General features: G+C 40.4%; 1 protein-coding gene across 1 annotated transcript; it reads left to right on the forward strand.

Moving 5' to 3' along the window:
* Positions 1–3,532: 3,532 nt before the first annotated feature.
* LOC147418591 (uncharacterized) lies at positions 3,533–4,308 on the forward strand. The gene is made up of 2 exons (XM_086507441.1): positions 3,533–3,746; positions 3,945–4,308. Exons 1-2 carry the CDS (start codon positions 3,662–3,664, stop codon positions 4,073–4,075), a joined length of 216 nt encoding a protein of 71 aa, XP_086363567.1. The 5' UTR covers positions 3,533–3,661; the 3' UTR covers positions 4,076–4,308.
* The last annotated feature ends 23,283 nt before the right edge of the window (positions 4,309–27,591 follow it).

A 27,591-nucleotide genomic window follows, 5' to 3' on the forward strand; every position in this document is an offset into this window, starting at 1 on the left:
CCCCCTCTCGCCCCAAGGCACCCACCTACACACGGCCGAGTCCAGCCCTTCTTGCATATCGACTGTCAACCCCCTCCTGCCCCAAGGGCGCCTGCACACGGTCGGGATCCAGCCCCTTGCCAAGAGGCTATGCATACATGGTGTGCACTCACATGCAAGACCATGCACTTCCTTGCTGAAAACGAGGGAGAGAGAGAGGCCATGCCTCATACTGCATTCTGGAGAGAGAGACCTAAAGAGAGAGAGTCCTTCCCCCTCCTCCATAGCCGCCCCTCCCTTGGTGCTCTGATACCAGTGAAAGATCAGAGGGAGATCGACATGCCAATAACCTCCCAACCATGCCTATATATAAGCCCTTTGCCCTTTGGTTCTTAGATATATATAGCCCATGTACCGCATGTGTATCCATCTGCCCTTGGCCAAGTCCGTGCCCTCCTATAGTCCTACCCTTCGCATGAGAGAGAGAGAGAGAGAGAGAGAGAGAGAGAGAGAGAAACCACAGCTTAGAAGTGCATTGCACAAGGTGACACCGGTGAAAGGAGTGTCATGATGTGCTTCAAAGCAAACCAAATTCTACATATACCTATAGGTATGAGAGAGAGACATAGAGAGAGAAGTAGATTAAGGGTAGAGAGAGAGAGAGAGAGAGAGAGAGAGAGGGAGAGAAACCACAGCTTAGAAGTGCATTGCACAAGGTGACACCGGTGAAAGGAGTGTGATGATGTGCTTGAAAGCAAACCAAGTTCTACATATACCTATAGGTATGAGAGAACGACATAGAGAGAGAAGTAGATTAAGGGCAGGGAAAGGGGGGAGAGAAGGAGAGAGAGAGAGAGAGATATTTTATTATCATCCTCAGAGGTCAAATATGACCTATGGGAGCAAAGTTACATGCGATGTAGTATGTGTATGGCTGATGAGTGACTCTCGATGCTCCAAAAATGTGGTGACGAGAGTCGCAATGGAGAGCCCCACTGTGGCTAGGAGAGAAAAGTGTGTAGGTCTAAGTCATGGCTGAAAATGTGAGAGAAGCAAGTTCGAATGTGACCAAAAGCTGAGTACTCGAGTAGTGTATGGTAAAACTCTCGAACTTTTAGTGAGCATAATGTGCACGATCGATTTGACTCTTCTCCATTGCCCCTGCCCTGTCTCGCATCGAAGGGAATGGGAGCTAAGCCGAATGGATGCGATAGTGCATATCGCCGACAAGGGGATAAAATCAAGAATGTAAGTATGAGTACGGTTTTGTCTTTCAACGGAAGAACATGGTTGGGGGCAATATGGGTGGTGTAATGTATGAAGCGTGACCCACCGGATTTCTCCCAAGCTGTAATACATTGGCGTTGTAGAAAAGCTTCATTCACTTGGGATACAATTGAAGCATCATGTAGCAAGTGTAATGCATTCCATCTCCCAAACCACTTCTTTATGTCTTGCATCCATCCCATGCTCAAGATCTTGCTTTTATGCGTCTTTTGGACTTTTCTGCTTGCTTCCTATGCAATTGTACGAAGTCGATGTGAGGGGTTTTTATGCATCTTTATCATGTAATGTACAACCCTTTCCATGCCCATAACCTCAATTGGAAGGACTTTTAACATTAACCTTTGTAGGTCTCTAATGAAGCTAACCCTAAGGTCTTTTATAATCCATTATCTGCTCATTACTCTTTGGTAGACCATCTCCTTTTTGGACCCTCAATGAGATGTAGCCTTCTCCCTTTGCTGAGATAGATCTAAAATCACATATCTATATTCCAACTCTTGTTTCCATTCATTTTCCCACATTAAATGATAAGTTCAATATGAGAAAATCATTTGGGATAGGTAGATATTAGATTTTATAACAGATTAGTTGGAGGAAGGTAGTGGCTTTTTGAGTTGATAGTGCTCCTAACTCTGATTGGTCGTTGGGAGAGGGATTCAGGTGGATCCCCCCGGGTTGTCTTCATAGAGTCTCAGTAGTGGCACCTTAGGTTAGAGAGTGATGTTTTCAGAGGATATGTGTTGTGGGCATCTATGGGAGGACTTGTCTCATAGATCCCGACCCAACAAATCTTGAGTCACGACACTCGTGGCTTTGGGCTTGGGAGAGACGCCCTTTGGTATGAGTGCAGTGGGACCCGAGAGAGTGGTTCTAGAGAGATCCTTTCTCTTCAGCGGATCACCCAAGGACTCCTTTCGCATCTTCGAGGCTCGCCCTGTCCCACCGGCAGAGACTATTTGTGACATTTGGTTGCAGCTAATCCATACACTTAGGGGTTAGTTCGACAGACTTCAAGGCAGGTCCGATCACATGCGGGAGCACTGTGAGTCTTTCTTACGACTTTGACATCCAGGGGCTTTCTTCACCATGGTTCAAGGTGTGGCTAGATGGCACTATCGACCACCAGCGTGGTTATTTTCTCCTCCCATATCGTGATATGGCCCTCATTGTACATGTACTTTGTCTTCTCACTAGGAGAGTCTCCCCCTGCTTTTGAGGTAGCCCTCTCTAGTAGAGGTGGTTTGTAGCCCTTTGAACAATTTATTAACTAATGGAAGGATCTTTTTTTGGAAAAAAAGGCTATTCAGAATTTAGAAAAATATATTTATCCCCATCCATCAACAAAGCCATGAAAGCCTTCCGAACTTGACTACCGCCCAAAATAGTCGACAGGTGAAAACAAGTCAATGTCAAGCATTAATCCTCCTTACAATCAATCCAATGCCACTAGCTAGCTACACTTTCTTAATGGTAGCAGTTTGGTAGACAAAATGAGGCCCCATCATGCAATTTGGAAGGCCTTCAAAACAAAGAGGGACCAGTGATGTTAATTGCCTCTAGGGGTGCTACGGAAGGTTGCTCTTAGGATGACCTTCAATTTGGAGGGCATGTAATAGGAGGAGAGCCCCCTTCCTTGGTTGAGCCAACCACATATTATTCATTCGATGCAACAACACATGAAGTCACTTCATAGTTTTGACAATCGATATGGGGCCATATCAGTGTTAGAAAAAAAACCGGGGTCTTGTGGGTTTAAACCGGCTGAAATTTTAAAATCCCGGTTAGAGTTTGAGCTTGCCTTGAAGAAAACCGGGAAACTTTTACATGTTTTAGTGTAATTACCGACAAAAGCTTCTAATTTTGACCTAAAAACTGGGAGAGTTTCAAGTTTCCCCTTATTTTCTTCGGTTAGGAAAAATATTTTTTTTCTAGCCCTCGGCCATACATAACAATATTGGAAGGCCATGCATTGCGAAACGACACTTGTAGCACCTTTAAGAAGTGCAAAGAAATAAGGAGAATAATTGTGACCCATGACTAAGACCCCCGTTGAAAATACAAGTACCTAAGAGTGGACGAGGAGGAGACACCGTTAGGACAAGTCCTCATTCTGGAATCTAGGCCCACAAGATGGTGCGCAATACGTGGGCAATCAGCCAGGCGACAGGTAGGCACAATGCCTTTTAAGCAAATTGAAAAAGGCCACGTGCCGGCGGTTGTCAATCGCTTTGGTTCCAACTTCCACGCTCATCAAAACTCTAATAATCTACTCCGCGGGGCTCAGGGCTGAGGGTTCTCTCTCTCTCTCTCTCTCTCTCTCTCTCTCTCGCGCGCGCGCGCGCACTTACAGACACACACACGCGCTTACGCGCGTCGCTGCAGGTGCTCGGCTTCCATGGCGTGGCTGCGCCGTCTTGTAATTTCCCCATTGCTGCGGATCTGGAGCATCTCGATCGGCCGGCTCAGGGGCGAGCGACGCGGTGAATACTCTCTCTCTCTCTCTCTCTCTCTCTCTCTCTCTCTCTCTCTCTCTCGCACATATACAGGCCTGCATGTCTGCTTGTAGATGGGCCGCAACCTTAAGCAGCTCTCTCTCTCTCTCTCTCTGTGTGTGTGTGTATGTGTGTGTGTGTGTGTGTGTGTTTATGTGTTTTTGACGGTGGCGGCGTGGTATGCAGGATGTGCAGGTGAAAGAAGAAGCCTAATGGGCACCAGGCAGCTGTATCACCAGGTTCAATCTTGCAAATACGAGGACGTGCATGTGATGTGGTCCATGCTGGCGCAGCAGCCGGGTCAGCTGCGAAGCTAAGCTTCTTAGTATCTCTCTCTCTCTCTCTCTCCAGTCTCTCACCCGCCTGCTTAACCCCTCCGTAATCTTTGGGAAGCTATAGCCATGGTAGTATTCGATACAGTAAATGTAAAATGGGCAATCCCCCTCCAGCTATTTCACGGCATCCTAGCAAAAGGAGGAGTGCGATTGGTAGTTTGCTTTGGTACGCTTGGTGTAAAGGTTTTCTCATTATAAGTTTCAATCTTACACAATTTCAATCTTACTTTAGAAAAAATCCACAAGCCCAATGGATTGCCAAATTCCATTCAATGGGCCAAGATGATCATTTGCTTGATCTCTTACACAATCTCACTTGTTTCCAACCATCACGTTTAACTCACTCCCCAATCCTTTCATAAACCATGCCTTGCTCATGATTGAAATAACCTAGTGAGTTAAGAACTTCAAACCTAGTGAGTTGGGCTATCATGTTTGTAGATAATGTTTAGATGTGTGCTACTAGATTTAGACAAGGCTTTAATTAAGGTTGTCTATAATGTGTCAAGCCTTGGTTTGTGTCTTTAATTTGGTTTAGATGCAACAATTGCTATGTGACTATAAATTGTAGTATTTATGAGTAAGATAGGGATAAGAGAATGCCTTTGAAATGGTACACTTTTGCATAGAATTTGGTGTTAAAATGGGCATGACAGATTTTTTTATTTTGTAAGTACATCCACATGCAATGCTTACCTATTGAAACACCACATGGATTTAAGTAAGAGAGAATCCATTTTTCATGTTGTTTCTCACTTTATACAAGGTCCATTTATATGTCTCAAAAGACATTATACTTTTACTTACAAAATCTTGTTTTTTTGAAGCCTCCTATATTGTTTGAATTCATGTCATGTTGGGATTGTCAGGGAAAAGATGTCAGTAATTGTGATTAAAGCCATCATTCATAATGTTCAGGCTAGCTAAATGGACAAAAGAGAGATTCTTGAAGTATATGAAATAATAACTGTCCTCTTGAAAGGTGGTAATTTTTCACATCCCTTTTAGAATTGAAGAACTAATCGATACTTATTCCGCGAGGTCATTCGCTACATTTTACAGAAGAAGACATCTCAACGGTGCTACCTTTATGCATATAATTTCCAGTGAAAAGAATCCACGGTGTTCAATATCAACCCTTAGAAACCCTATTCACAATTCAATCCCAAGATAAGTTTTTTGTGTGGCAAAGGAAATTGTGAAGTGATGAGTATATTAGATGCAGTGGAAAGGCAAGACGTCTCACAAGGATTCCGATATATTGCAACGTTTTGTATCAAATCATATACCCATTGTGTGTGCAAACTAATCAATGTATGGATTGTGCTAAAGAAAAAAACTCTTTACCTAGAATGATATCTATGGAATGTAAAAATGCAATAAGAAAATTGTGTTTTCTTTGTATTTCTCAATTTGCATTCTTTTGGTTAATTCTTGTGTTGCATTATATTTTATATCTTTAAATAAAGATTTACATTTATATGCAGGCAGAGAAGTACTTGTGTAAGGTTAGTAACAAGTCCTTGAGAAATAAAATCATGAGAATCTTCATGAGCATGCAAAATGGTCATCTCATGGTCATTGATCAAACCAAGTAAGAGTTTCAATTTTTAGAGTTATGTGTGAGGACTGTTGTTGATTTTATTGAGAAGAAAGTCTTCAAAATGATCCTGAAGCTCATCTGCGTTTACACTTGCACGCATATACTTCATCAATGGAGCACGAAATCTAGCATTGAGAACGGGCTTGTTCCCAGAATGTTGACCGAGTTTGAGAGCAATGTTTTCATGACAATATCTTTTCAAAAAGGATGGGTGTCATGCGGGTGTGATCGTAAACTATTATGTTTCAATTTTAGATTTTCACTTACAATGAGAAGGATAAACACATTCTTTACATGGGATATATTATCGGAGGAGTAGACGAGTATACGTGGTGATTCAGACTGTAAGCTTCTATATAAAATGAAGCATCCATGGTGGTTGTTGGAATAGATGGGTTGAATAGAAAAAAATATTGAAGCTATAGAGGTTTGCAATTGTTTTACAACACATTGAATCTTCTTTTCAGCTTCATGAGGGAAATAAATTCTCATGTAAAGGCAAAGGTTTTCGGATATTCAGCTCAACTTGGATGCTTTCTTGAAGTCTCTTTTCATATTTTTGTTGAAGTGTGTCATCAATAATTTCTTCAAGCATTTATATATTCAACAAATTTTGCCAAAATCTCTCATTATGTTGGAAAATGTGGTCACATTGAACTTTATGTGTCTATAAACACGCATTATAGAGGAATGCATGCTAAAGTTTTAAAACAATCATTGGAGACTTTAAAAAAGTGAAGCACAAGGCAAATGAGGGTGAAAATGAGTCAAGAGGATAAGCCAAGTGCAAGTGGACTCGCTGGTTTTGAGATTAATTTTGAACAAAAGCCACCATTTTGATGAAAGTGGCATAACTAACTCATCATGTTAAATGACATTTTGTATAATCTTGCATGTGTGATTCTTAGTTTTGGAGCAATGTGACACAATGTGTGTTTCGCAGCTCTGAAACCCCGAAACCCTAAAATGCACAAAACGTTTTGGCAAAATAGCCGAAACGTGAAACTTATTTCAGGTTAGACGTTTCCCAGCTTTGAAACCCGGAAACCTCAAAACCTTCAACCCTGAAACCTCAAAACCTTCAAACGGTTTCAGTAAAAAAACCAAAACACAAAACTTCTTGCATCCCAAGGGCTCCCTTATGCATGGTGGTTGAGATTTTGAATAGAATGAATAAATTTGTCTATATTTTCCTTCTTTAATATGTTTAACCTAGCTAATAAAACTTGTTTGCGGATTTGAATGCTTAATCTGAGTGTGTGATATTTTGAATCTTTGGGTGGGTTTTAAGTTATGCATCATAGTAGGTGTAGATTCATTTGAGCACACAAGTGTCTCATCATGATTCATTTGAGCACACAAGTGTCTCATCATGCCTACAAGGAATAGATACAACCCTTCTTGTTATGTTGATTGAGAATTTGTCAACGAGTGTATTACATTAGTAGGAAAGGGAATTTCTTGTGTTCGAACTAGAGTAGGTGAGTAGAAATGGTAGAGCTTGTACTACACACAAGGCGTATTTCTCACTATAGTGGTAGGTGTAGGCTAAGACTAAATTCCTTGTTTTCCAGATTGATATTTAGTCAAGTTTTTTGTAAATACTACGCTACAATCACCACACAGTAAAAGCCTAAGAGAAGCACCATTGTTTGCATTTGTGTGTTCCTTGGGAACACATTTCTAGCCAGTGGATTAGTGTTAGATTATACATTAGCCTAGAAATCACCTTCTTAAGTTGGGGAAGCCTCCAAACCCCTCACATACCTCTTGCAGTGTAGACATTCTCGCACCAATTAGGATTGGGCTCAAGTAGAATTAGGAGCCTCCTATTGAAAAATGCACTATTTTTGGCTTCTATCCTTTAGGTTGATGGGATTTTGCATCATAAAAACTCTTGAATTTTGGTTTTCACCATCGATAAAGAGACTTGGGTAGCCCTCTAACATGGCCAAAGACAATCGTTTTTTGTCCTCTATTTAAACTTTAGTTAACATCTTAGCTAGATAATCAATTTCCTCCATCTTTTATCGATGGATGAATGAATAGGTGGCCCGCCGGCCTCTATTCATTGGAAGATCCTCTTGGCGGCTTCATTGTGAGGGGGTGTTTGTTACTATTTGTAAGGGTGGAAGTTTACACCTTTTAATGAGTACTTTGTTGTCAAAGCGGATTGGATTATGATTTTAAGTGTAGCGGCTTCATATGTCTCCTTTGAGCCTTCCATCTTTCTGTGATTCATGTGTTTCCTCATAGTTCATATCACTATGGAGCCACTACATAGATAGAGGGCATAGGGTAGAAGAAAACACTATCCTCCATTGAAGCCCCACAATCCCCCAAGAAGGTATGCTACTTCATTTTAGAATTGGTTTTCCATCATGTGATTAACTTATCTAGAAAAAGCTCATGTGGTGGGTGTGCAATAGGGATAAAATAAACAAGACTCCCTCCATCAATTAGTTTTTAACCCGAACAACCCTTGTGAACCATTGAATGCTCCTTACACTGGGAAGGATGATTTCCACAAGGAGTACCCATTAAGCATTGAAGGAAAGCATCTCAGGAAGTTGATAGATGTAGATGTGTTTGTTACAGGCTGGCACCAAAATTTTACTAATATTTTGTGTATAAGAAATTTTTCTTTTGAAGACTCTAAAGGTGGAGTACTATCATGACATTCACCATCTCTACAAGTAGGTGTATCAATCCAAACTACCAAACTATATCAAATTTAAGTTTTCACATGAATTGTAGAATGGGTTGTAAAAATGTGACCCATGAAAGTCACTCAGTGATAAAATACAGCCCTAGAGGTTAGCCTACTATTCAAGCATCTAAAAGCATCCCACCAACTGATTTCGTTATCTTGCAAGCACAAAATCAACAATAATAGAGCTACAACTTCTGATAGTGTAGATGAGGTATTAGACTCTTATCGGGAGAAAATACCCATCAAAAGCCCATCAAAGAAAATCAACCAGGTACTTTATTCATTAGAAAGAGGATGTAGCTCAATATACATAGTCTCTAATTAGTGAGATAGACCAATATCAAAAGATTAATAGATCAATTGCATGCATATATATTTTTCACCAAGTTACATCCTTATCAATAAAGCACTTTGGAAAAATTTATTGAATCGGGTTTTTAAGGGCTAATGCCTTCCAAACCTCCTAGGCCATATCATAGAAAAGAATCCCAAGATTGATGTGAAGGCACCCCTTGAGCACATGTCATCAAGGATAGGCTAATATCCCTTTACCAAAGAAAGACACCTTTCTCATCGACCAAATCAAGTACATTATCATTGTGTCATAATGATCAATTGGGAAAAGCCAAAATAGGCTTGCCAACAATAAGACACAAGATATCTTCAAGCTGAACATAAAGAAACCATTTGCTATGCTATAATAACTTATACTAGCCAAATTGAGGCAAGCAAAGTAAGAACATTTAGTTAAACTAGTGGAATCCATAGAAATATGATTCCAAGGTGATAAGCACAAAAGTAGACACTTAATAAAGGACTTGAGTTGAAGCGTTGGGATTTCGGCCTTTAGCCTAGACCCTCAAATACTATGGGCATGACCTCTTCTATACTTAGTAGTCTAGTCACATTGTGAGCATGTGAGGGCACATGTCCTAGCACACTTGGCATGGTGAGTTGCACAAATGTCTAAAAAGGTATCCCAATCACCCTAGATTCCACATTCTATGGAGCCACTCTTGCCCTTTGGGAGTTGCCCCTTGACCCTTAGCAAAGATGCCTAGTATGTGACCCTTGAGAGGTGCACCTAGCCATATGATGCTACTATTTACATAGCCACTCATTTGTACACACTTTCTAGTGATGGTCGTTCATTTTCTAATCAATTTATTATTTGAGTCTACACGCTCTCTCTCTATTTTGCATTGAATAATTAATGTGATTATCAATTATGCTACAATGAATGCTAGTCTTATTGATCCCCCTTAATCATACATCTAGTATCAGACAACAGTGAGTGTTTCACTTAGTGTGCAATGCAAAGATGGATAGCCCTAGAGTGATGGGCATATGTACAATGCACATGGGAAAAAACCTCCTAAAGAGGGAACAAATGCCCCGGCGGTCATGATTGTGTTCACACACATCACTACCACATGTATATGGTAACAAATCCCCCCTGGAGTGATGCAGTGAATGACAGCTGGAACATGAGCAAAGAGAAATGCCATGCGCTGAGGACATGACCAGTCCACAAAGGGGAGTAAGCCCAGAGATTTGCGGAAAGCTTCAAACTTCTCACAAGACAATGCCTTTGTGAAAAGATATGCAAGGTTGTCCTTTGTTGGCACATAAGCCAAGCTGATCTCTCCTGCTAAGAGCCTCTCCCTGACATAGTGGTAATGCACCTCAATGTGCTTTGTGTGAGCATGAAAAACTGGGCTCCTCACAAATACCAATGTGCTCTGACTGTCAGTGTAGATAGTGCTGGCAGTGTCTTGTCTAACACCCAAATCAGCCATAAGGCGTCTGAGCTATACACACTCAACCGTAGATGTGAAGACTGCCCTGTACTCAGCCTCACAACTCAAAGTGTCCAAAGGAGGTTTCTTCTTGCTCAACCATGATATACATGAACTGCCAATCATGAAACAAAAACCACTTGTGGACACTCGTGTGTCTAAACAACCAGCCCAATCTGAGTTTGAAAAAGCATGTAAGTCTGGTGGCAATGATCCCCCCTTTTGGGATAAAACAAGCCAAGATGTAAAGTGCTGCTCAAGTAGCGAAAAATACTCTCGACAACCTGCCAATGCTTAGACCCTGTGCTATGCATAAATATGATGACCTCTGAGGCTGCAAACTGAATATCCGACCTCGTGTTGAATACGTAAATGAGGTAGCCAATAGCAATTTGGTAAAGAGTAACATCAGTAGAATCACCAGCATCATGTAGAATCAACTTCAAGCCTGTTTCCATGGGAGTGGAAATAAGTTTGCAATCCTCAAGCTCTAACTTACATAGCAATGTCTCTAGGTAACTTTTCTGACACAAGGCAATACCACCATCACCCGGCTTAAACTGTATGCCCAAGAAATGATGCAACAACCCCAAATCTTTCATCTTGAAAGTAGCATTCATATCAGCCTTAAATTCAACAATATGTGCCTCATTGGGACCAGTGATCAACAAATCATCCACATAAAGAACAACAATGAGAAGTGCATCGCCCTCATGGTTGACATACAATGTGCATTCTGTTGGACTATTACAAAAGAATCGTTTGACCAAATGAGTGTCAGCTTTCTCATACCAAGCACGAGGAAATTGCTTCAACCCATACAAAGCCTTCTTACATCTACACACTTTGTCCTCTTGTCCTTTCTTGACAAAACTGCGATGTTGCATTACATAGACTTCCTAAAAAATGTCACCATTCAAGAAAGAAATAACAATATTAGATTGATGTACACCCCAACCAAAATGAGTTGCCAATGCACATAAAAAATGAACAGCAGTCATGCCGCAAGTGGGAGAAAAAGTTTCTTCATAATCTATGCCTTTTTGTTGCGCGTAGCCTTTTGTAACAAGTCGAGCCTTATGGTGATCAACTTCACCATCCGGCTTGCATTTCAACTTGTAAACCCACGTTGTACCAATGGCCTTTTTTCCAAGAGTAAAATCACATAAAGTCCATGTATCATTTTCTATAAGTGCATCATGTTATGGTTTCATGGCAGCCATCCAATTTTTTGAATTTTGTGCTTTATCAAAAGACAGAGGTTACTCACATCATGTAAGCTAGACACAGCCAAAGCATAACAGTCTAATGCATAAGAGGCATGGCAAGAACCTGAACAAGTACGACTAGGTAAAGGTGTATCCAATTTACTTTCACGCAAAGTGTGCACCAACCATTTTGGTATACCTCTAGCCTGCTCATTTTCAGCCCTTTCCTCATGAAGTACATCATGTACATCTGCATCAGTAATAGGCTGATGTATAACATTTTTTGAAACCCCCATAAGCTGTACATTTGCCTCATTGAAATTTACATTGGTACTTCCACCACTTAAAAGAGGCAACAAAGTGTCATAAATGTCCTGTGAGCCTACAATACTATCTCTAGTACATGACAACAAAGTTTGATCAGAATCTTTCACAAACACAACATCAAGTGAAATCAAAATACACTTTGTTTGCGGATGGTACAACCAGTAACCTTTGGTTTCAACACTATAACAAGAAAAAATACATTTGACAGTCTTATCATCCAATTTTTTTCGCTACACTTGTGACACTAAACCATAAAGCCAAATAGTCAAAAACATGCATGTGCTCAATAGATGGCTTTCTATCATGCCATGATTCATATGGAGTCATAGTTTACAACACTTTTTTAGGACACTTGTTGAGTACATAAGTGGAACACATGACAACCTCGAGCCAACACGAATGTGGTAAAGCTTGACTCTTGACCATACATCTTGCCATTTCCATAAGAGACCTATTTTTCTTCTTAGCAACACCATTTTACTGAGGCATATATGGCACTATACAGTGGTGTTTAATCCCACGACTAGCCAAAAATGCAGTAAATTCATGAGACGTATACTCCCCCTGTCGATCGGAACGGAGGGTGTCCAATACATTTTGAGACATTTCAGTCATGGCAAGAAATTGCTTAAAGCACATGAACAATTCGGACTTAGATTTCAACGGATATACCCATGCATGTCTGGAATAGTCATCAATGAAAGTCACGATGTCATGCAGCTCCGCTTCCATGATGGGAAAATCATCAAAAGGATGCACATTATGCTTGATTGAAGTCTACTTGATTATTTACCAGTGATCACGGCTTGATGACATGCAAGGTTTGATGATTAATGTATTCCAGATGCGGATTTAAAGGGCCAATAGATACCTTAATAGATGTAGTGCTTGAAGTGCTCTACCGGCCTATCTTTACGGCTCGTCGATTGGAGCTATGGTGCAAAAGTTATGGCAGTTTGAAGTTTAAGCTGATTGCAGAACAATACTGGATTGGGCAACTGTAACTGAGGGGACAGAGATGAAGTGAATGCACGGCCTAAAGTGGTTACTTTGTGGAGCGCTTCGGTCTTTTTAGATCAGCAATCAAAGTTACACTTACTAAGATATTGCCAAATCAAAATTTACCGGGGGCCAATTCCGTACTAGTCTAGTCGGTTCGATCGGTGTGCCATTTGAGAATTTATGGGCTTCAACCACTTTTGGAATATCATGCAATTACTGATAGCAAGAAATGCCCAACATGGCTATGGCTTAAGAAGATGCGAAGTCGAAGGTCTCTCTCAAAAAATGCAATCACCTATACCTTCATGTTAAACATGTGTGGCACTATCCGAGAAATTGAAATAGAAGCAAAATTCATGATGATATTGTTAGTTAAGGACTGTTGGAGGAAAATTTTGTGCTTGGCAGTATCTTGATTGACTGTGCAATTCAAGAGGGCTCTTGGCTAAACATGCCGTGCTCAACGATGATTTGGGTGATTAATGTGGTGCCTTACGAAAGCATAAAGCTATTGATGATGTTTCATTATAAGATGTCATCTCATGGAGTGCATTCAGTGCAGAGAATGCCAACCTTGCCGGTGCCTTGCTTGATATGCATGCCAAATGTGGTGCCATTATGAAGCTTAAGGGCCGAGAGGGCCGAGAGGCAAAGGAGGAAGGGATACCGGGGGGGAGCTCAGAAGGAAGAACGAAGGCAAAGCTCTCTCTCTCTCTCTCTCTCTCTCTCTCTCTCTCTCTCTCTCTCTCTCTCTCTCTCTCTCTCTCTCTCTCTCTCTCTCTCTCTCTCTCTCTCTCTCTCTCTCGTCCTCGACTAGCAAGCAAGGAGACCAAAAGGAGAAGAGTGAAGCTCGGAGGGAGATCGTAAGGCGTAGCAAAGCTCTCTCTCTTTCTCTCTCTCCTCCTCGGCCAAAAAAGCAAGCAAAATGGAGTATCTTTCTATCTCGTCCTCTGATCAAAGAAAAGTTAAGCTCTCTCTCGACTGTGAAGATTAAGTTCAAGGCTTAAAGCCGGTGAAGGGAAGCTAAAGCCTCTCTCTCTTTCGATATTGTTCTTGAAGCTAAGCAAGGGAGACCTTGGATGACCAAAGCATGAAGAAGAAGAAGAGGGTTTCTCTCACTTTCTCTCTCCTCCTTGGTTAGCAAAAGAAGAGCAACAATTAAGGCAAGGCAAAGCACACAAACCAAGACAATTGATAGTAATTGAAGCATGATGACTGACACAGTGAACTTAAATTAAAGTTTGCAAAAGAAGTCGAAGGAGGTAAAGTGACAGTCAAAAGTTTCCATCACCATCATTAGTCTGAAGATTAATTAATGGTTTTAATAATCCTCGGTGTCGTTAACAGCCCAGTGAATCTGTAAAGGGAGCTTAAACTCCTATTTACCAATTGATCCAAGTGTTGGTATTGTTAATAGCCCACCTTGGCTACTGATTACATTGTATTCAGAGATAGAATTGATTAGTTGAGTACTACGGTGATTGCCAAATCCATATGCATTTATTTTTCTTGTTCTCTCTCACACCTCTCACAGCCAGAGGCTCAGCGCCTACCCGGATCACGTTTCAAATACATATCCCTCGACAATGAAGTACAAGTAATTTCCCAAGGATGGAGTTTGCAAAGGCCCACAAAACATCACTATACACAAGTTGCAATCTTCATGTAGCATGAGCTGACCCATCCTTTGGAAACTTAGCAGGCTGTAATTTACCCAAAATACAGCCTTCACAAACATGTTTGACAGGTGCTTCAAGAGGCGGCAAGGAAGCAATTATATCATATTTTTACAAACGCAGCAAACTGGTAAAATTCATATGCCCAAAACGTGCATGCCACAATTTTTCATCTGAAACAACCCTTGAATGTGCAATTGCATTTGCAAAATTTTGTCCACACTTGTCATACAAAGTGAGCTTATACAGCCCACGTCACAAAAGGCTAGATGCAACATTTCATCACCAAAACTGAGATCATGGACTGTACATCTGTCATCCATAAATTTGACTACAAGTCCAAGTCTAGCAAGTGTAGATACAGACAAAAGATTCTTCTTGATCCTAGGTACATAAAGTGCATCAACAAGTGTGAAAGAACTGCCATTTGTAGCAGTAAGCACTATCTTTCCAACTCCCTGAACCAGATAAGAGGCATTGTTGGCACAAGTGACTGAATTCCCATGAGGGACAGACTCGAGAGAGTTAAAAACTTCAGTTTGTGAGGTAATGTGCTTTGTAGCACCACTGTCGAAATACCACACATGTGAATCTACAGCAATTGACATGCATGCATCATGGACAATAGGATTGTAAGTGCACTCTGTACTAAAAGCCCATTCTGCATTAACATCAACATCACAATTTCCTTTCATAGAAGACTCAACAACGGCTGCATTTGTAGTGAAACCAACATTTGCAGTGGAACCATCCTCTTTCTTCTTAGCCTCTTTGGCCCTCAACTTAGGACGCCGCTTGATTAAGTGATCATTAGCTTTACAATAATGGGAACACATTCTATTTTTTCCCTTATCACCAGAATTTCTAGACGAATTACTGCCAGCAGAAGCATTAGAAATAGGTGATTTTTCACTCGCAGAAGAACCATAAAAAGTGACAGCATTACTGTTAGCACCCTTTCTTTGAGAAGAAAAAAAAGCCTGCTCAACTGCACACTATCTAGTCTTGTTTTTCTTGGAAAGTAACTCTTGCAATAGCAATGTGCACAATGCATCAAACTTGAAAACTTCAGGATTTCCTTGGGTCATAAGTCTCCAAGTACTAGCAAAAGTCTAGTAAGGCATCAAGAACAATCTACACAAGGGAACTATCTGAAATGACTTCACCTATAGAAATAATCTGATCATTGATATCCTTGACACCAGCAAGGAAAGTGTCCATATCATCTTCCTCATGCATAATCTTCGACTCCAGCTCTGTACGCAACAATGCAATTTTTGCCTCATTGCAGCTTGCATAAAGACCAACTAGAATATCCCAAGCTTGTTTTGCAAATTTCACTGAACAAATATGAGGAGTAATGGTGTGCTTTATAGACAACACAATCAATGCATGAGCCTGCGCATCCTTTACATCCCAATGAGCTTGTTCTGTTGTAGGAAAAACAACTCTAACAATAGCAATCCTTGCAGCAAGACCTGCCACATCCTCAATATTTCCTACATCCTCATAATCGGGACATACATCAATGCCCTGCACAATATTCCAAACGCCCTTGGACACAAGAACATGTTGCATCTTGTAATCCCACATAGGGTAGTTGTCTCCATCTATTTGTCCGCAGCAGCAAACATCTTGAACACATCTCTGTTGTTGTCAGCCATGCAAATGTGAAAATTGCCCAAAATGAGGAGAAACTGAGTGAGACGAGCATGCGCTACATAGCACAACCCAGAATAGGCTGTATAGGACCTATTATATAATAATTGGTGTTGATAAATATTTTGCACAAAATGATAAAATTGCCTATGCAGACCTGGCTATAGTGGAAACGGAGGTCAAAATGAGCCCGAATAAAAAATCTGAGCAAATTGAGCTCTACGAGTCTACCCAAAAAATTTGTCGAGCTGCGAATGCTCGCCAAAGCTCACTAAAATCACAAAAAGTGAGCAGCTTGAGCAGCTGGTGACTAAGCCTTAGAGGACACAACCTTCTCTGATACCAATTGCTGGAATTATGGTTGTAGGAAAACACACACATCTTGGAGAAGATGAAGGAAGCTCAAGGTACACTACAATGAGTGTTTTACTTATTGTGCAATGGAAAGATGGATAGCCCTAGAGTGATGGGAATATGTACAATGCATGGGGGGAAAAACCTCCTAAAGAGTGAAAAAATACCTGGCGGTCCTAAGTATCTTCACACACATCACTACCACATGTATATGGTAACAAGGGTGACCTTTTTGGACTGATTTGTTGCAACTTTCAGGAACTTTTTCATGATGGATTGTGAGTTTGGTGTCCTAGACCTCCTCATAAATTTTCATTGCATTTCAAGTCCGTTCGAGTGTTAAAATGGCGTGATGACCTAGAGCGGTGAGAAAGGACAAAGACAGATTTCCCTGATCATTGAGTGATTGAGTTGCTTGTTGAGTTCTTGCATTAGCCTGTTAGGTTTACTTTTTGTGATTGAAAACCTCAAAGAGTCTCCGTACCCCATCCAAGTCACTTCCCTGAGTATTGAAATTTTGTTAGTGCCCATTAGCTATGCTACAGACTTCCGTTGCGGGTGACCCACTAACATTGGCACCGTTGCTGGGGATATGATACTTAAATGATGAGTGACCTAGTGTGTATTTAGAGCGTTCTTCTTAGAATGTTTGTCTCTTCATTCCATTTACACCTTAGCAGTGAAGCAGCTAGACACGGGGTTTAGTGCTTGGTAGAGTCTAGGAGTCAAGAATTTGCTAGATCTGTTCTGGAGAGGTAAAGAGGGCTGTGAGTGAGATAGACAAAAGCATTTCTTTCTTCGATTTTCTCTATGCTTTCAGAGTGTTGTTCCATTTTGTGGTTCAACTTTATTTTGTACCGTTTAGTTTGTTTTTGTTTCATATTTCATTTTAGTACTTACGAGTAGGTTAAATAACAACTATCACCATCAAATTTGGGCTAAAATATTGAGGGACAAAAAGACCAAAACCATATTTTGGTCAAAACGACCATAACTCTAAAATTGTCAGAAATTGATGGTAGAGACCTCTAAAGTGATCCAAGTTCAAAAATTTGTGAATCAAAGGCATCAACATACTCTCTAAAAACAATCCAAAAAGTCTGGCCAGATTTTGTGGAGGAACATGGATTGCGATCCATGTATCCGACAGACCAATTTTGCAAAAAATTGATCAGTGACACTATGCATCAGTGGGACATTGCTCTCATCAAGTTTGCTTCAAAGAAAAACTAAAAATCCACATCAAAATTGGGTGTTAGGAAAAAAACAATAAAATAGACATTGTAGACAGAAAATTTGAGATTTTTCAACTTTTTGGGATCCAAATTCAAAAAGGGGTGAGATTTGGCTTCTATAGGGAATAGAGAACCAACAAAACAAAATCCATGAAATAATGTTGTCAAACATGGATCGCGATCCATGTACCCTTTTGACATTTGGGGCTGATATTTGGCAAGTACATCCGTGCTAACTAGTGGAACAACATTCCGAAAAGGCACAATGTCAAAAAACTAAAAAACGTTGGTCAAAACAGCCGAATACAAAAACTAGTCATAAACCGCAGGTTAGACATAAAAACTTACTTTTGACTGGAGAAACGTTGTCCAAATTCAAAAAGAAGTGGTGGAGTAGACTATTGATACTGCTAGTATTCAGTAGGCCAAATTTGGTGTTCAGATCTGATGGAACATGGATCGTGATCCATGTACCTCATCAAAAACTTTGGCTAAGATTTGAGCAGTAGGTAGCTGAGACATAGAGAAAAACTTTTCCCAAAAGAACCAAATGCAAAAAAATTGTGAAAAGTGGTCAAAAGAGGCAAAAATAGCTCATTGTCAAAACTGTCACAACAAAGTGTAGAAGCCAGTTTTGGTTGGGCATTCAAATTCATATTTTTTTTCTTGAGCAAGCTACAAACATCATAAGCTACTAGCACACGAGAGATCAAGTCCAAAAGTGGTGGGTACATGGATAACGAAGTCCAAAAGTGGTGGAACATGGATCGTGATCCATGTACCCCTAAGAAATTTTTGGACATAAACTTTTCCAGCCTGTAGGAGGGACCATTGTAAACAAAAGTCTCCAAAGGAGTTTTGTCCAAAAAGTCCAAAAAACTCATCAAAAGTGCCAAAATAGTTCAAGGTGAAAACCCTAAAACAGACCTAGGGATTGATTTTTGCCTGACCTAAATAAGTCCAAATCACACAAAAACCATATAGCAGGGATGAAGGGACCAAGGGAAAGTTGTGTGCCAAGTTTCATTACCATCTGACACAGAGGTACATGGATCGCGATCCATGTTCCTATGTCACAGACTGATACCAAACTTGCACCATAGCTAGAGGACATCATAAGGAATCTAATGGTCTTTCCAAAAGTGAATTTGGATATTAAAAACCAAGTCAAAATCTAGAACTATCAAGCATTTTGACAAAGTACCAGAACTGACCTAACTTTCAATCCAGAGGTCCATTTTAAAAAAAATGATACTGTAGGACCTTCTAATCATGTTGAATCTGATGGTACCAAGAGAAGTCAATTTGGGCTCCAAACATGGATCACAATCCATGTACCCATAGTAACAGCTTGCCCTAGAACTTTCCAGATCAATAGAGCCTACACAAGGGTCCAATTTTGGAAAAAAAACCAACAAATTTGGATCAAAAGGGAGTAAAACAGGTGATAGATTGAAAACCGCAGTGCAGACCTTGTATTGGGCATTTGACCTGTCAAAACAAGTCCTAATCCAAAAAGATTTAAGATTCAGCTTGTGGACATAGTCAAGAATAAAATCCTAAGAGATCAAGTCCAGATGTGGTTGAACATGGATCACGATCCATGTACCTCAACCTCAAAATTTGATGAAAATTGGTACAGAGCCTGTATATGACCTTGTCTACATACTATCAAAATTTGGAGAAAAACAATTGGCAGGGAAACATGGATTGTGATCCATGTACCTTAGCATGGGGGGTATCTGACTTGATGATCTTGTAGACATACTTGAGTACATCGCAAATCTCAAACTTGAGCTAAAAATACCTTTGGGAGACCAAGATACAAGCCAAAGTTCTTGAGACTATTTGGAGTACTGTTTCAAGTGCAATTCACTAAATTTCTTTAACTTTTGATCGACAACTACAAATTGAGTCAGGTAAAGCCAGAAAGAAAGTTGTTTTTTGAGCTGATTTTTCTCAAGTTCTAATTTTAAACTTTTAGGGTACCCAAATCTAGTTTTAGAAACCAAAAGAGTAAAAAATTCATGACTTTTAAGAGAGCTCACCAAGAGCAAAAAGGGATAAGCTGCACTAAGCCAAAGTGGGCTTGTAAGAGACTATCTTGAGAGTCTTGAGTGAGCCTTAATTATGACAAATCATCTACCACCAAGGTATTCTACTCCACTCACAGACATGGGAGAATACCTAGAGGAGAGGCATTCTCTGATCAACAAACTGAATGTGAGATTCATGAGAACAAATGAAGCCATAAGAGTTCTAGCAGATTACACTCATGCGGGCTTATATAGGTTCACAAACAGGGATCCACATATCTTCTACAAGTGTGTAGAACCAAATGCTGGAGAGTACGGTTGAAATTTCATAAGAATTTCTATGCATTCACGTATATAAATGCCCATGAAGTGCAAGTTTTGATGGTAGATAAATATGGAAGAGAGTACAAACTTATCAATCCAATTGACTTATAATGATACACATACAAGGGTACTTCGATCTCTACTTACTTTTGACTAAAAATTATGCCAGAGTACACATCGGAGAGGATCCCATCGAGATTTTCTCCAAGAAGAGAGGAGAGAATGAGAGACATCTTTCCAAGAGACCACAAGTTGGTTAGAGTGGTGACTGGACCACAAAAATTACAACCATATCAAGTGGCTCAATATGTTAAAATAAAATACGATGGATCAAGGGATCCATATGCTCATGTCTCACTCTTCAAACAAGTTTTGAGATCTGAGAAGATTGCAGATTTCCATATACAGTATGAGGGATGTGGGTTGACATTGGAAGGAACGACCTTGACTTGGTTCCAAGGACTGAATAGAGATGATTTTCCCAATATGGAACAACTCTTACAAGCATTTGTAGAGGAGTTCTCAAAAAGGGGGATCAAACACAACACGATGTCCCAAATCTACACTTTCAAAGAAGAAGCGAACGAAAGAGTGAAGGAAGATTTGCTTCGCTTCAAACAATACATAGACAAAGGTGTTGTGAGAGAGCTACCACAAGATGCGAGATTATCAATTCTCTTCATAGATGGCTTGAGGAATGAAAATCTCAAAAAAGACATACATCTAAAAGGATGCACAACATTTGATCAAGTCACTAGAGAAGCTCTATATCTAGTTGAAGCTCTATTTGATCAAGTCACTAGAGAAGCTCTATATCTAGTTGAAAATTACAAGGCCTACGGAGGGGTGACTGAAGATACAGACAACACGATTAGTAGTGATTAGTAGTGACTCATCTCCAGAGAGAGAATCAACAACAAAGAAAGATGTTCAACTTCCTTGGGAACCACTCATTGATCACGTGTTTGATGGGGTGATTAGAAGAATAAACCAAGGGTACAAACAAAACTTGAATGTGCGACACCCACATTTAAGGAGATGTAATACTTTTGGAGGGGATCACCGCACTCCATGATGTAACACTCAACCAAAATTGCAACGTATGATAGGGCAAATATTTTTTCAACTACAGTCAGCCAACACATGTTCCACAATCCATGAAAAACCAGTGCTCCATGGATGCGAATACACTCATGCTCATAGCCAATCAAGAGTATGGTTCAAAGAACATTCTTACCAGGCAAGAACAACCATTGGATGGATTGTCAGCTATGAAACAAGAAGATCCATGCTATGAATGTGTAGGTGACAATTGGGCACGAGGTTGTCCAAGCAAGATCAACAAATAGAATTCTTTGTATTCTGTGATGGTTGTGGGAGAGGCCATCTACTCCAACACTATCCTAAAAATCAAGAGTACGAGGGGAAAATAACAATGAACGTTGTAGGAGTGATGCCTTCTTCAAGCGGATCCAAGGTAGAACCCACAATTACTTTGAAGGTGATGACTTGAGCTCAAGCTCAAGAAGCTGCCAAAGATGCAATCGTTGAGGAGGAACCCACATTGTCACCTCAAGCAGAAAACAAAACTTATCGGTGAGAATTGAAAGAAAATAATGGAAATCCAAATGAGACAAAATGAAAGTGAAGAGGTTGACGAAGAAAAAAACTCTGAAAATTGAATTGAACCAAACGAAAGAATAGCTTAGACAAGAGAAAGAAATCAAGAAAAACGCAAAGGGACCTAAAGAGTCAAAGACTTACTTGGGAGCTTCATTTTTGGTAGACAAAAGATTTGAGCCTTTAGATGCAATTTTGCAGGCGTATGAGGCTAGACTTAACCCCATTCAAACCCAAGAGTAAAGATGGCTGACATATCCTCATCTAGCATATGCAAAAGAGAGGTTTCAAATGTGCAAGGAGCTAATCCAGACAGCCCAAGCTCTTATGGAACCACACATTCCAAATGCTCCAAAAATGGAGGTGCTAATCCACAAAAGAATCGAGGAAATGTAGAACCAAGGTGTTGCAAACAGACATCAGGAAGAGCGGGAAGTCGAGGCACCTTTAGATACAAGGGAAGTAGCCAATACCACATACGGTGTGGGCTAACAAGAAGTGATTCCTATTCCGGATGTAGAAGAACTGTGGGCCACAATCCTTATGGGAATCCATCAGAAACCAAAAAAATGGTAGTGCTACTTTACAATTGGCACCTATCCCTGAGATAAACATGCATCATGAATTTTTACCTGGGGATATAAGATCTTCATATGGGGATGCCAAGTCTGTTGCAATTGAAGAGAGCAAACCACACTCTCTACAGACTTTTCCATCTTTCATAGTAGGAGAAATCGAAACAAAATCTGATGTTAAAATGGTTCCTTCTCAGTGGAAAGCCACACCAAAAATGATGGATACTAAGAGCTTACATGAATTGATGTCTTCTCCTATACAATGCACACTTTCTCTCTCTAAAAATTAGACCGCATCTATGGGGCCAAATGGAAAAACACGTGGAAAAGATGGGGTTGAAAATCCCTTCCCATAACCAACTTGCACGTGAAAACATGGATGAAACCACCGAAGAAAACACAAGAAAAACCAGTACCAGTAAATAAGGTGGGTGGTGATTACTGCAAAGGCCATAAAGGAAACACCACTTTACCACTTGAGTACAAAGGAGTAAAGATGGTTACAATATTAGATAGTGGGGCAAGAATTTCCATTGCAACCAAGGGGAAAAATGGGAAAAGCTTGCTCTTAGGAAAATTTGGATGAAATTTCAATTAACGGATGGAGAGACCGATAGGAATGTTAAAACAAATCATTGTATGCTCGTGTGGCATTGAGTATGAATACACCTTTGCCATAATGAATTTGAAAAGAGTAGTAACTTTGATATCATATTGAGCAGATCATTCATGTGTCAACTCAAAATGGTATACGACTGGGGCTATGACTATATCTACTTGAGACACAAAGAGGTCACTACATAAATCAGTGTCAAAGATCATTGTTATAGAGATGTAGAGAAAACCCCGAGGGAAGAATTACAGTCCATAACCGAACAAGAAAACGAGATACCTGCTTGGTTGCAAATCAAAGTGCATATATGGATGTGCGGAGTATCTGAATGCGAAAGTCTTAAAAAGGAAGATTGCATCCTAGAGCGTTCAGTAGAAGATGAAGATTACATTAAGGAACCATTCCCAAAGGAGTTATTTGAACCCTTTGAATGGGATCAAATATTGGGGACTCTTGATGTCTACGTAAACGAGGTGACCAACAACGAATTTTGTGATGAAGATGTCTATGATATAAATCCCTTATTTACTGTAAAGGTGTCGAAGGAAGATAACGAGATTTATGAGTGTGAAAGCAAAAAAGGTGAGACAGACAGCTATGTCATGGAGCATGGTGTCAAAAGAAAACAAAGGAAGCAGAGCAACCACAAGAATAGGGCATCATTGACATACTTCAAGAATCGACAAAAGCTGTTTCAAAAAATCTAATTCCAAAAAGAGAAAAATTATGAAATGTTCAACAAACACAAGATCAAGAGAGGGACAAGGAAGAAGATCAACTGTCTCCTCCTACGATGATCAAATTCAACATATGGAGAAAAACAAGACTCAAAATCACATGTTCAGCTGAGATAAATCCAGAAATGACAAAGAATATAATGACTTATGGAACGTGGATCATGATGGGAAAGCCACCAATCAAAGAGCTAGAGGAGAAAGTGTACACAAGTTCAAAAATTCTGATTCCTAGCTTTGGCATGGTAGAAGCCGTACTCAAGTTGAGTACATGGGAGTACATAGATTATTTCCACATAATTGAATCCTATCACATCCAAGAGATTCTAGTCCTGATAGAAAGCTGGAGGAACATCTTCTTTTGACAACAATCAAAAGATTTAACAACGACAAGGGTAAGACTCCATGAAGCTTCTCAAATCCATGCGGCGAAGAAATCGCCAACCATCATGGAAAAAGGTAAAGAAAAAATAAACACTAAAGTATATCAACCTCGCAAGATGACTTCACCCTCAACGAGCTTCCAACAAACTTCCCGCAAAGCCTCTACATCAAGAGCCAAACTATTGACAATGCAACGGAAACCAAATCAGAAACTCTTTCAACGCAAGTTTCCGTCGCAACAAAGACTCCAAAAGAATTCAAACAGAATCAACCAAATGTTGGTATCCAAAGAGCACATCCAAGTCAAAGACCCAGTTTGGATACATGAAGCACAAGTTCAACCACAACAACACAAGGTAACAGGGTGGGTAACATCCAATGAGTGAATCATTGCTCAGGGCTACTTATAAGAAAGCACTAGTGTTTGGGCCAAAAAGCCTAAAGTAATATCCTGGACCTACCCACCTCAACCAACGAGCTCTACAAAGAACAAGATGTGCTATCACCACAAGACAAACAACTCAAGCAGTAGAAAGAACAACCACAATAGGCAAAAGAAAAGGTCAAAGAAACAAGCAATGCAACAAGTTTACCAAAGTCGGATGCTAGTCAAGTTACCCAAGAAAAATAGGTAAAGCAGTGGATGATTCCAGTCAAGCTACTCGAAGCACAAGGATTATATGCAGGTAACACTCAAATATGGTTTCCAAAAATTGTACCTCAATCTGGAACAACCAAGAGAGATCATGCAGCACAAGATTCTATCCAAAGGCAAGCAATGACAACCAAGCGACAACAAAATCCAACTACAACGAAGGCTACAACAACCTCCATATGGATATCTCGTCTCGTCAACTGCAAAAGAAAGGCTTTTAAAACAGAAATCATCAGGTATGGATATCAAAGCCTAGTGTCCATCAAATTATAGAAGAAAGTAAAATTCCAAAGACGGTCACACAAGGACCAAAAACAAGGTGGGTTCCAAAATTGCTAGTGGAAACTCAATCACAAAGAACCCATACACAAATTCAACCACTTCTCATGGGAGATAAAGCAAAGGCTCCATCACTCTCTACAACAACTGAAGAACTTGTTTTCCAAAGTAGTGACAACATATGACAAGTAAGTCAAGAGGAGACAAAATCTACCAACCTACTGATGGCATCCAAAGACCAACACAATGGAAGAGGCCTAAATTTCTAGAACTTGTGGAATTGAGTTTCTTGCTTCAAACAAGTAAGTCCAAGTCTCCATTAGACATACATGGCATAAAAGTTAGAGTGGGGCAGCTAAGCCGCTAAATGAGTGAGGTGTTAGTCCCAAACCTTCATGTAATATTCTCTATAGTCTAAGCATCTTAGTTATTCTAGGTATTGCTTAAACTGGAAGAGTTGAGTCTAATTATGTTGTATCACTCATGATGGTATAGGTGAGCATAAGAGTCGAAGTCATTGTAGTATACTGGTGAAGTGAAGGAGAAAGTCCAAAATACACTCACGCGCTTAGCACAATGAGGTATGAGTGGAGAAGTTTCTACATCAAAAACCCTTCTTGGAAACATGGAAGCTATTGAAACATCCTTTGATGTCACATGTGCTACATTTTTTCCTTGAAGCACCAATCAACTCCATCTTTCACACTTCATACTTTTGTTTGAAAATTTATCATAAGCATATAGAGTGTCCCATAATTGGCACTTGCATTGGACACTCTTCCTTTGTTTCTCCCAAGCACTCACCTTGCATGACAGGTACTTCAAGTCCAAATACTCAATTCCAATACCAAAGGTACTTTTTTTCCATCGTGGTTTTTTTCCCTTTGATCATCCAGGTTCCAAACCCTAATCTAGAGACACCCATCACCGCACTCTTGTATATATTCCTTCTACATGAGCAATAAGAAAATGGCTAGCCAAGTCATTTTCATCAAAGAGAGAAACATCTACATGTCTCCATATGATTATCAAGAGCATATTTTATCTTCAAGGGTGACAACAAAGCTCCATAAAAAATGGAAACTTAAAGAATGGCCTACAATGACAAGCAATGATCACATCAGCAAGAGATCTGTTAGCAACAAATTATAACGAGATCAACACTATTGAAGCTAGTGAAGTATTTCAAGTCAACCACAAAGGCAGACACATCAAGATAAATCTTCATGACAAAAGTGGTAGCAACAAGAAGAATGAGCAACAGATGCAAAACTCCCTCGATAATTGAATTCCAACACACGCATAAAAAAGAACATGCACATATGAAGAACTCAAGGAAGGGGGGAGTGTCATCAATGACAAAGCAGTTCCCATGCTAAAAACCAACCTTGAAGACAAAGCTGAAGACAACCCTATGACAAGACTACACATGGTCGTGTCAAGGGACGACACGAGCTAGGAAGGGGTAAATGTTTTAAGATTGATTGAATGCACGTCCACCTGGCAGGACACATAGCCGGACACCACATTTGTACTCTATTAGTTTTCCGATCTAGTGTAGTGATACTCTGTGGAAATCTTGATTCCAGAGTGGTGACAGCCGGCTTCCAGGAGTCAAGGCCGCAGGAACAAACCCAAGAGGGGAGCATTATAAAAACAAACAATAAAAAACATTTTTTTCCTTGTTCTACAGATTACCACCACCACCCCCCCCCTTGCTTGTGCACATGTAGGAGTGGGCCGCTCCCCCTTGGCACCACCCACTCCCTCTCCTCCATTATCTCCTACCCTCTCTCCTCCATTATCTCCGCCACCCCCTCTCTCTATCTCTCATTCGTCAACCAAATGACAGCCAGAGCTCTCTCTCTCTCTTTCTCTCTCTCTCTCTCTCTCTCTCTCTCTCTCTCTCTCTCTCTCTCTCTCATTTTTCAACAAAAGGGGAGCCGCCTCCCGCCTCCATCTCTCTTTTCCTCTTTCTTGACTATAGTCTCTCTCTCTCTCTCTCTCTCTCTCTCTCTCTCTCTCTCTCTCCTCCATTATACCAGAAATGATGCTGATGGAGCAAAAGACGCCGTGCGCAAACTCACACACCCATACAAGTTACAACTCAACACCACACAAGAAATTTACTTGAATTCCAACCCACACACATCACCACTCAAGAGCTCAATAAAAATACTACCCACAAGCTCAATTCAAACTCCAAATGCCTCGACCTACAATCCCTTACGTGCCCGCAAACACTACAAGGTGAGTCGAGTTGATCAACACTTGAAATCACACTTGATGGTGACCAAAATATACAAGAAAAACCATCAAAAACTCAAAAATGCCAGCCACAAAAGGCATCTCTCGAACCATTTCAAATCCTTCACCAAACTCCACTCTATTGGACTCTTTGGAGTAGCGCCAACCCTAATGGCACCGATACAGGGTCAAATAGTCTTGCAGAAAGTGGCACCTTCTTCCCTCAATTCCCCGCACACACATATCCATGGAAACCTTAGAACTTCCATAGACTCTCCCATGTGCAAAATTGAAGAGAGAAAGCTCTCATTCACTCCTCCACACACTTGAAAATAGGACGCGAACGTGACGGGACTACACTAAACCACCTGTAGGAACCCTGCTTCCTTCCCCACATAGAGAGGTGAAAGTGCCAAGACTTGGCTTCAAAAATACTCCCTCAGCTGGAACACTCA

The sequence above is a fragment of the Adiantum capillus-veneris genome, chromosome 30 (assembly GCF_014529385.1).
Source record: "Adiantum capillus-veneris isolate H3 chromosome 30, ASM1452938v2, whole genome shotgun sequence".
Taxonomy (NCBI): Eukaryota; Viridiplantae; Streptophyta; class Polypodiopsida; order Polypodiales; family Pteridaceae; genus Adiantum; species Adiantum capillus-veneris.

Excerpts from the sequence above, each read along its gene's own strand:
- LOC147418591 (XM_086507441.1), top strand. The coding sequence starts at position 3,662 with ATGGCGTGGCTGCGCCGTCTTGTAATTTCCCCATTGCTGCGGATCTGG. Across the intron at positions 3,747-3,944 it reads GCTCAGGGGCGAGCGACGCG|GATGTGCAGGTGAAAGAAGA; the intron begins GTGAATACTCTC and ends CGTGGTATGCAG.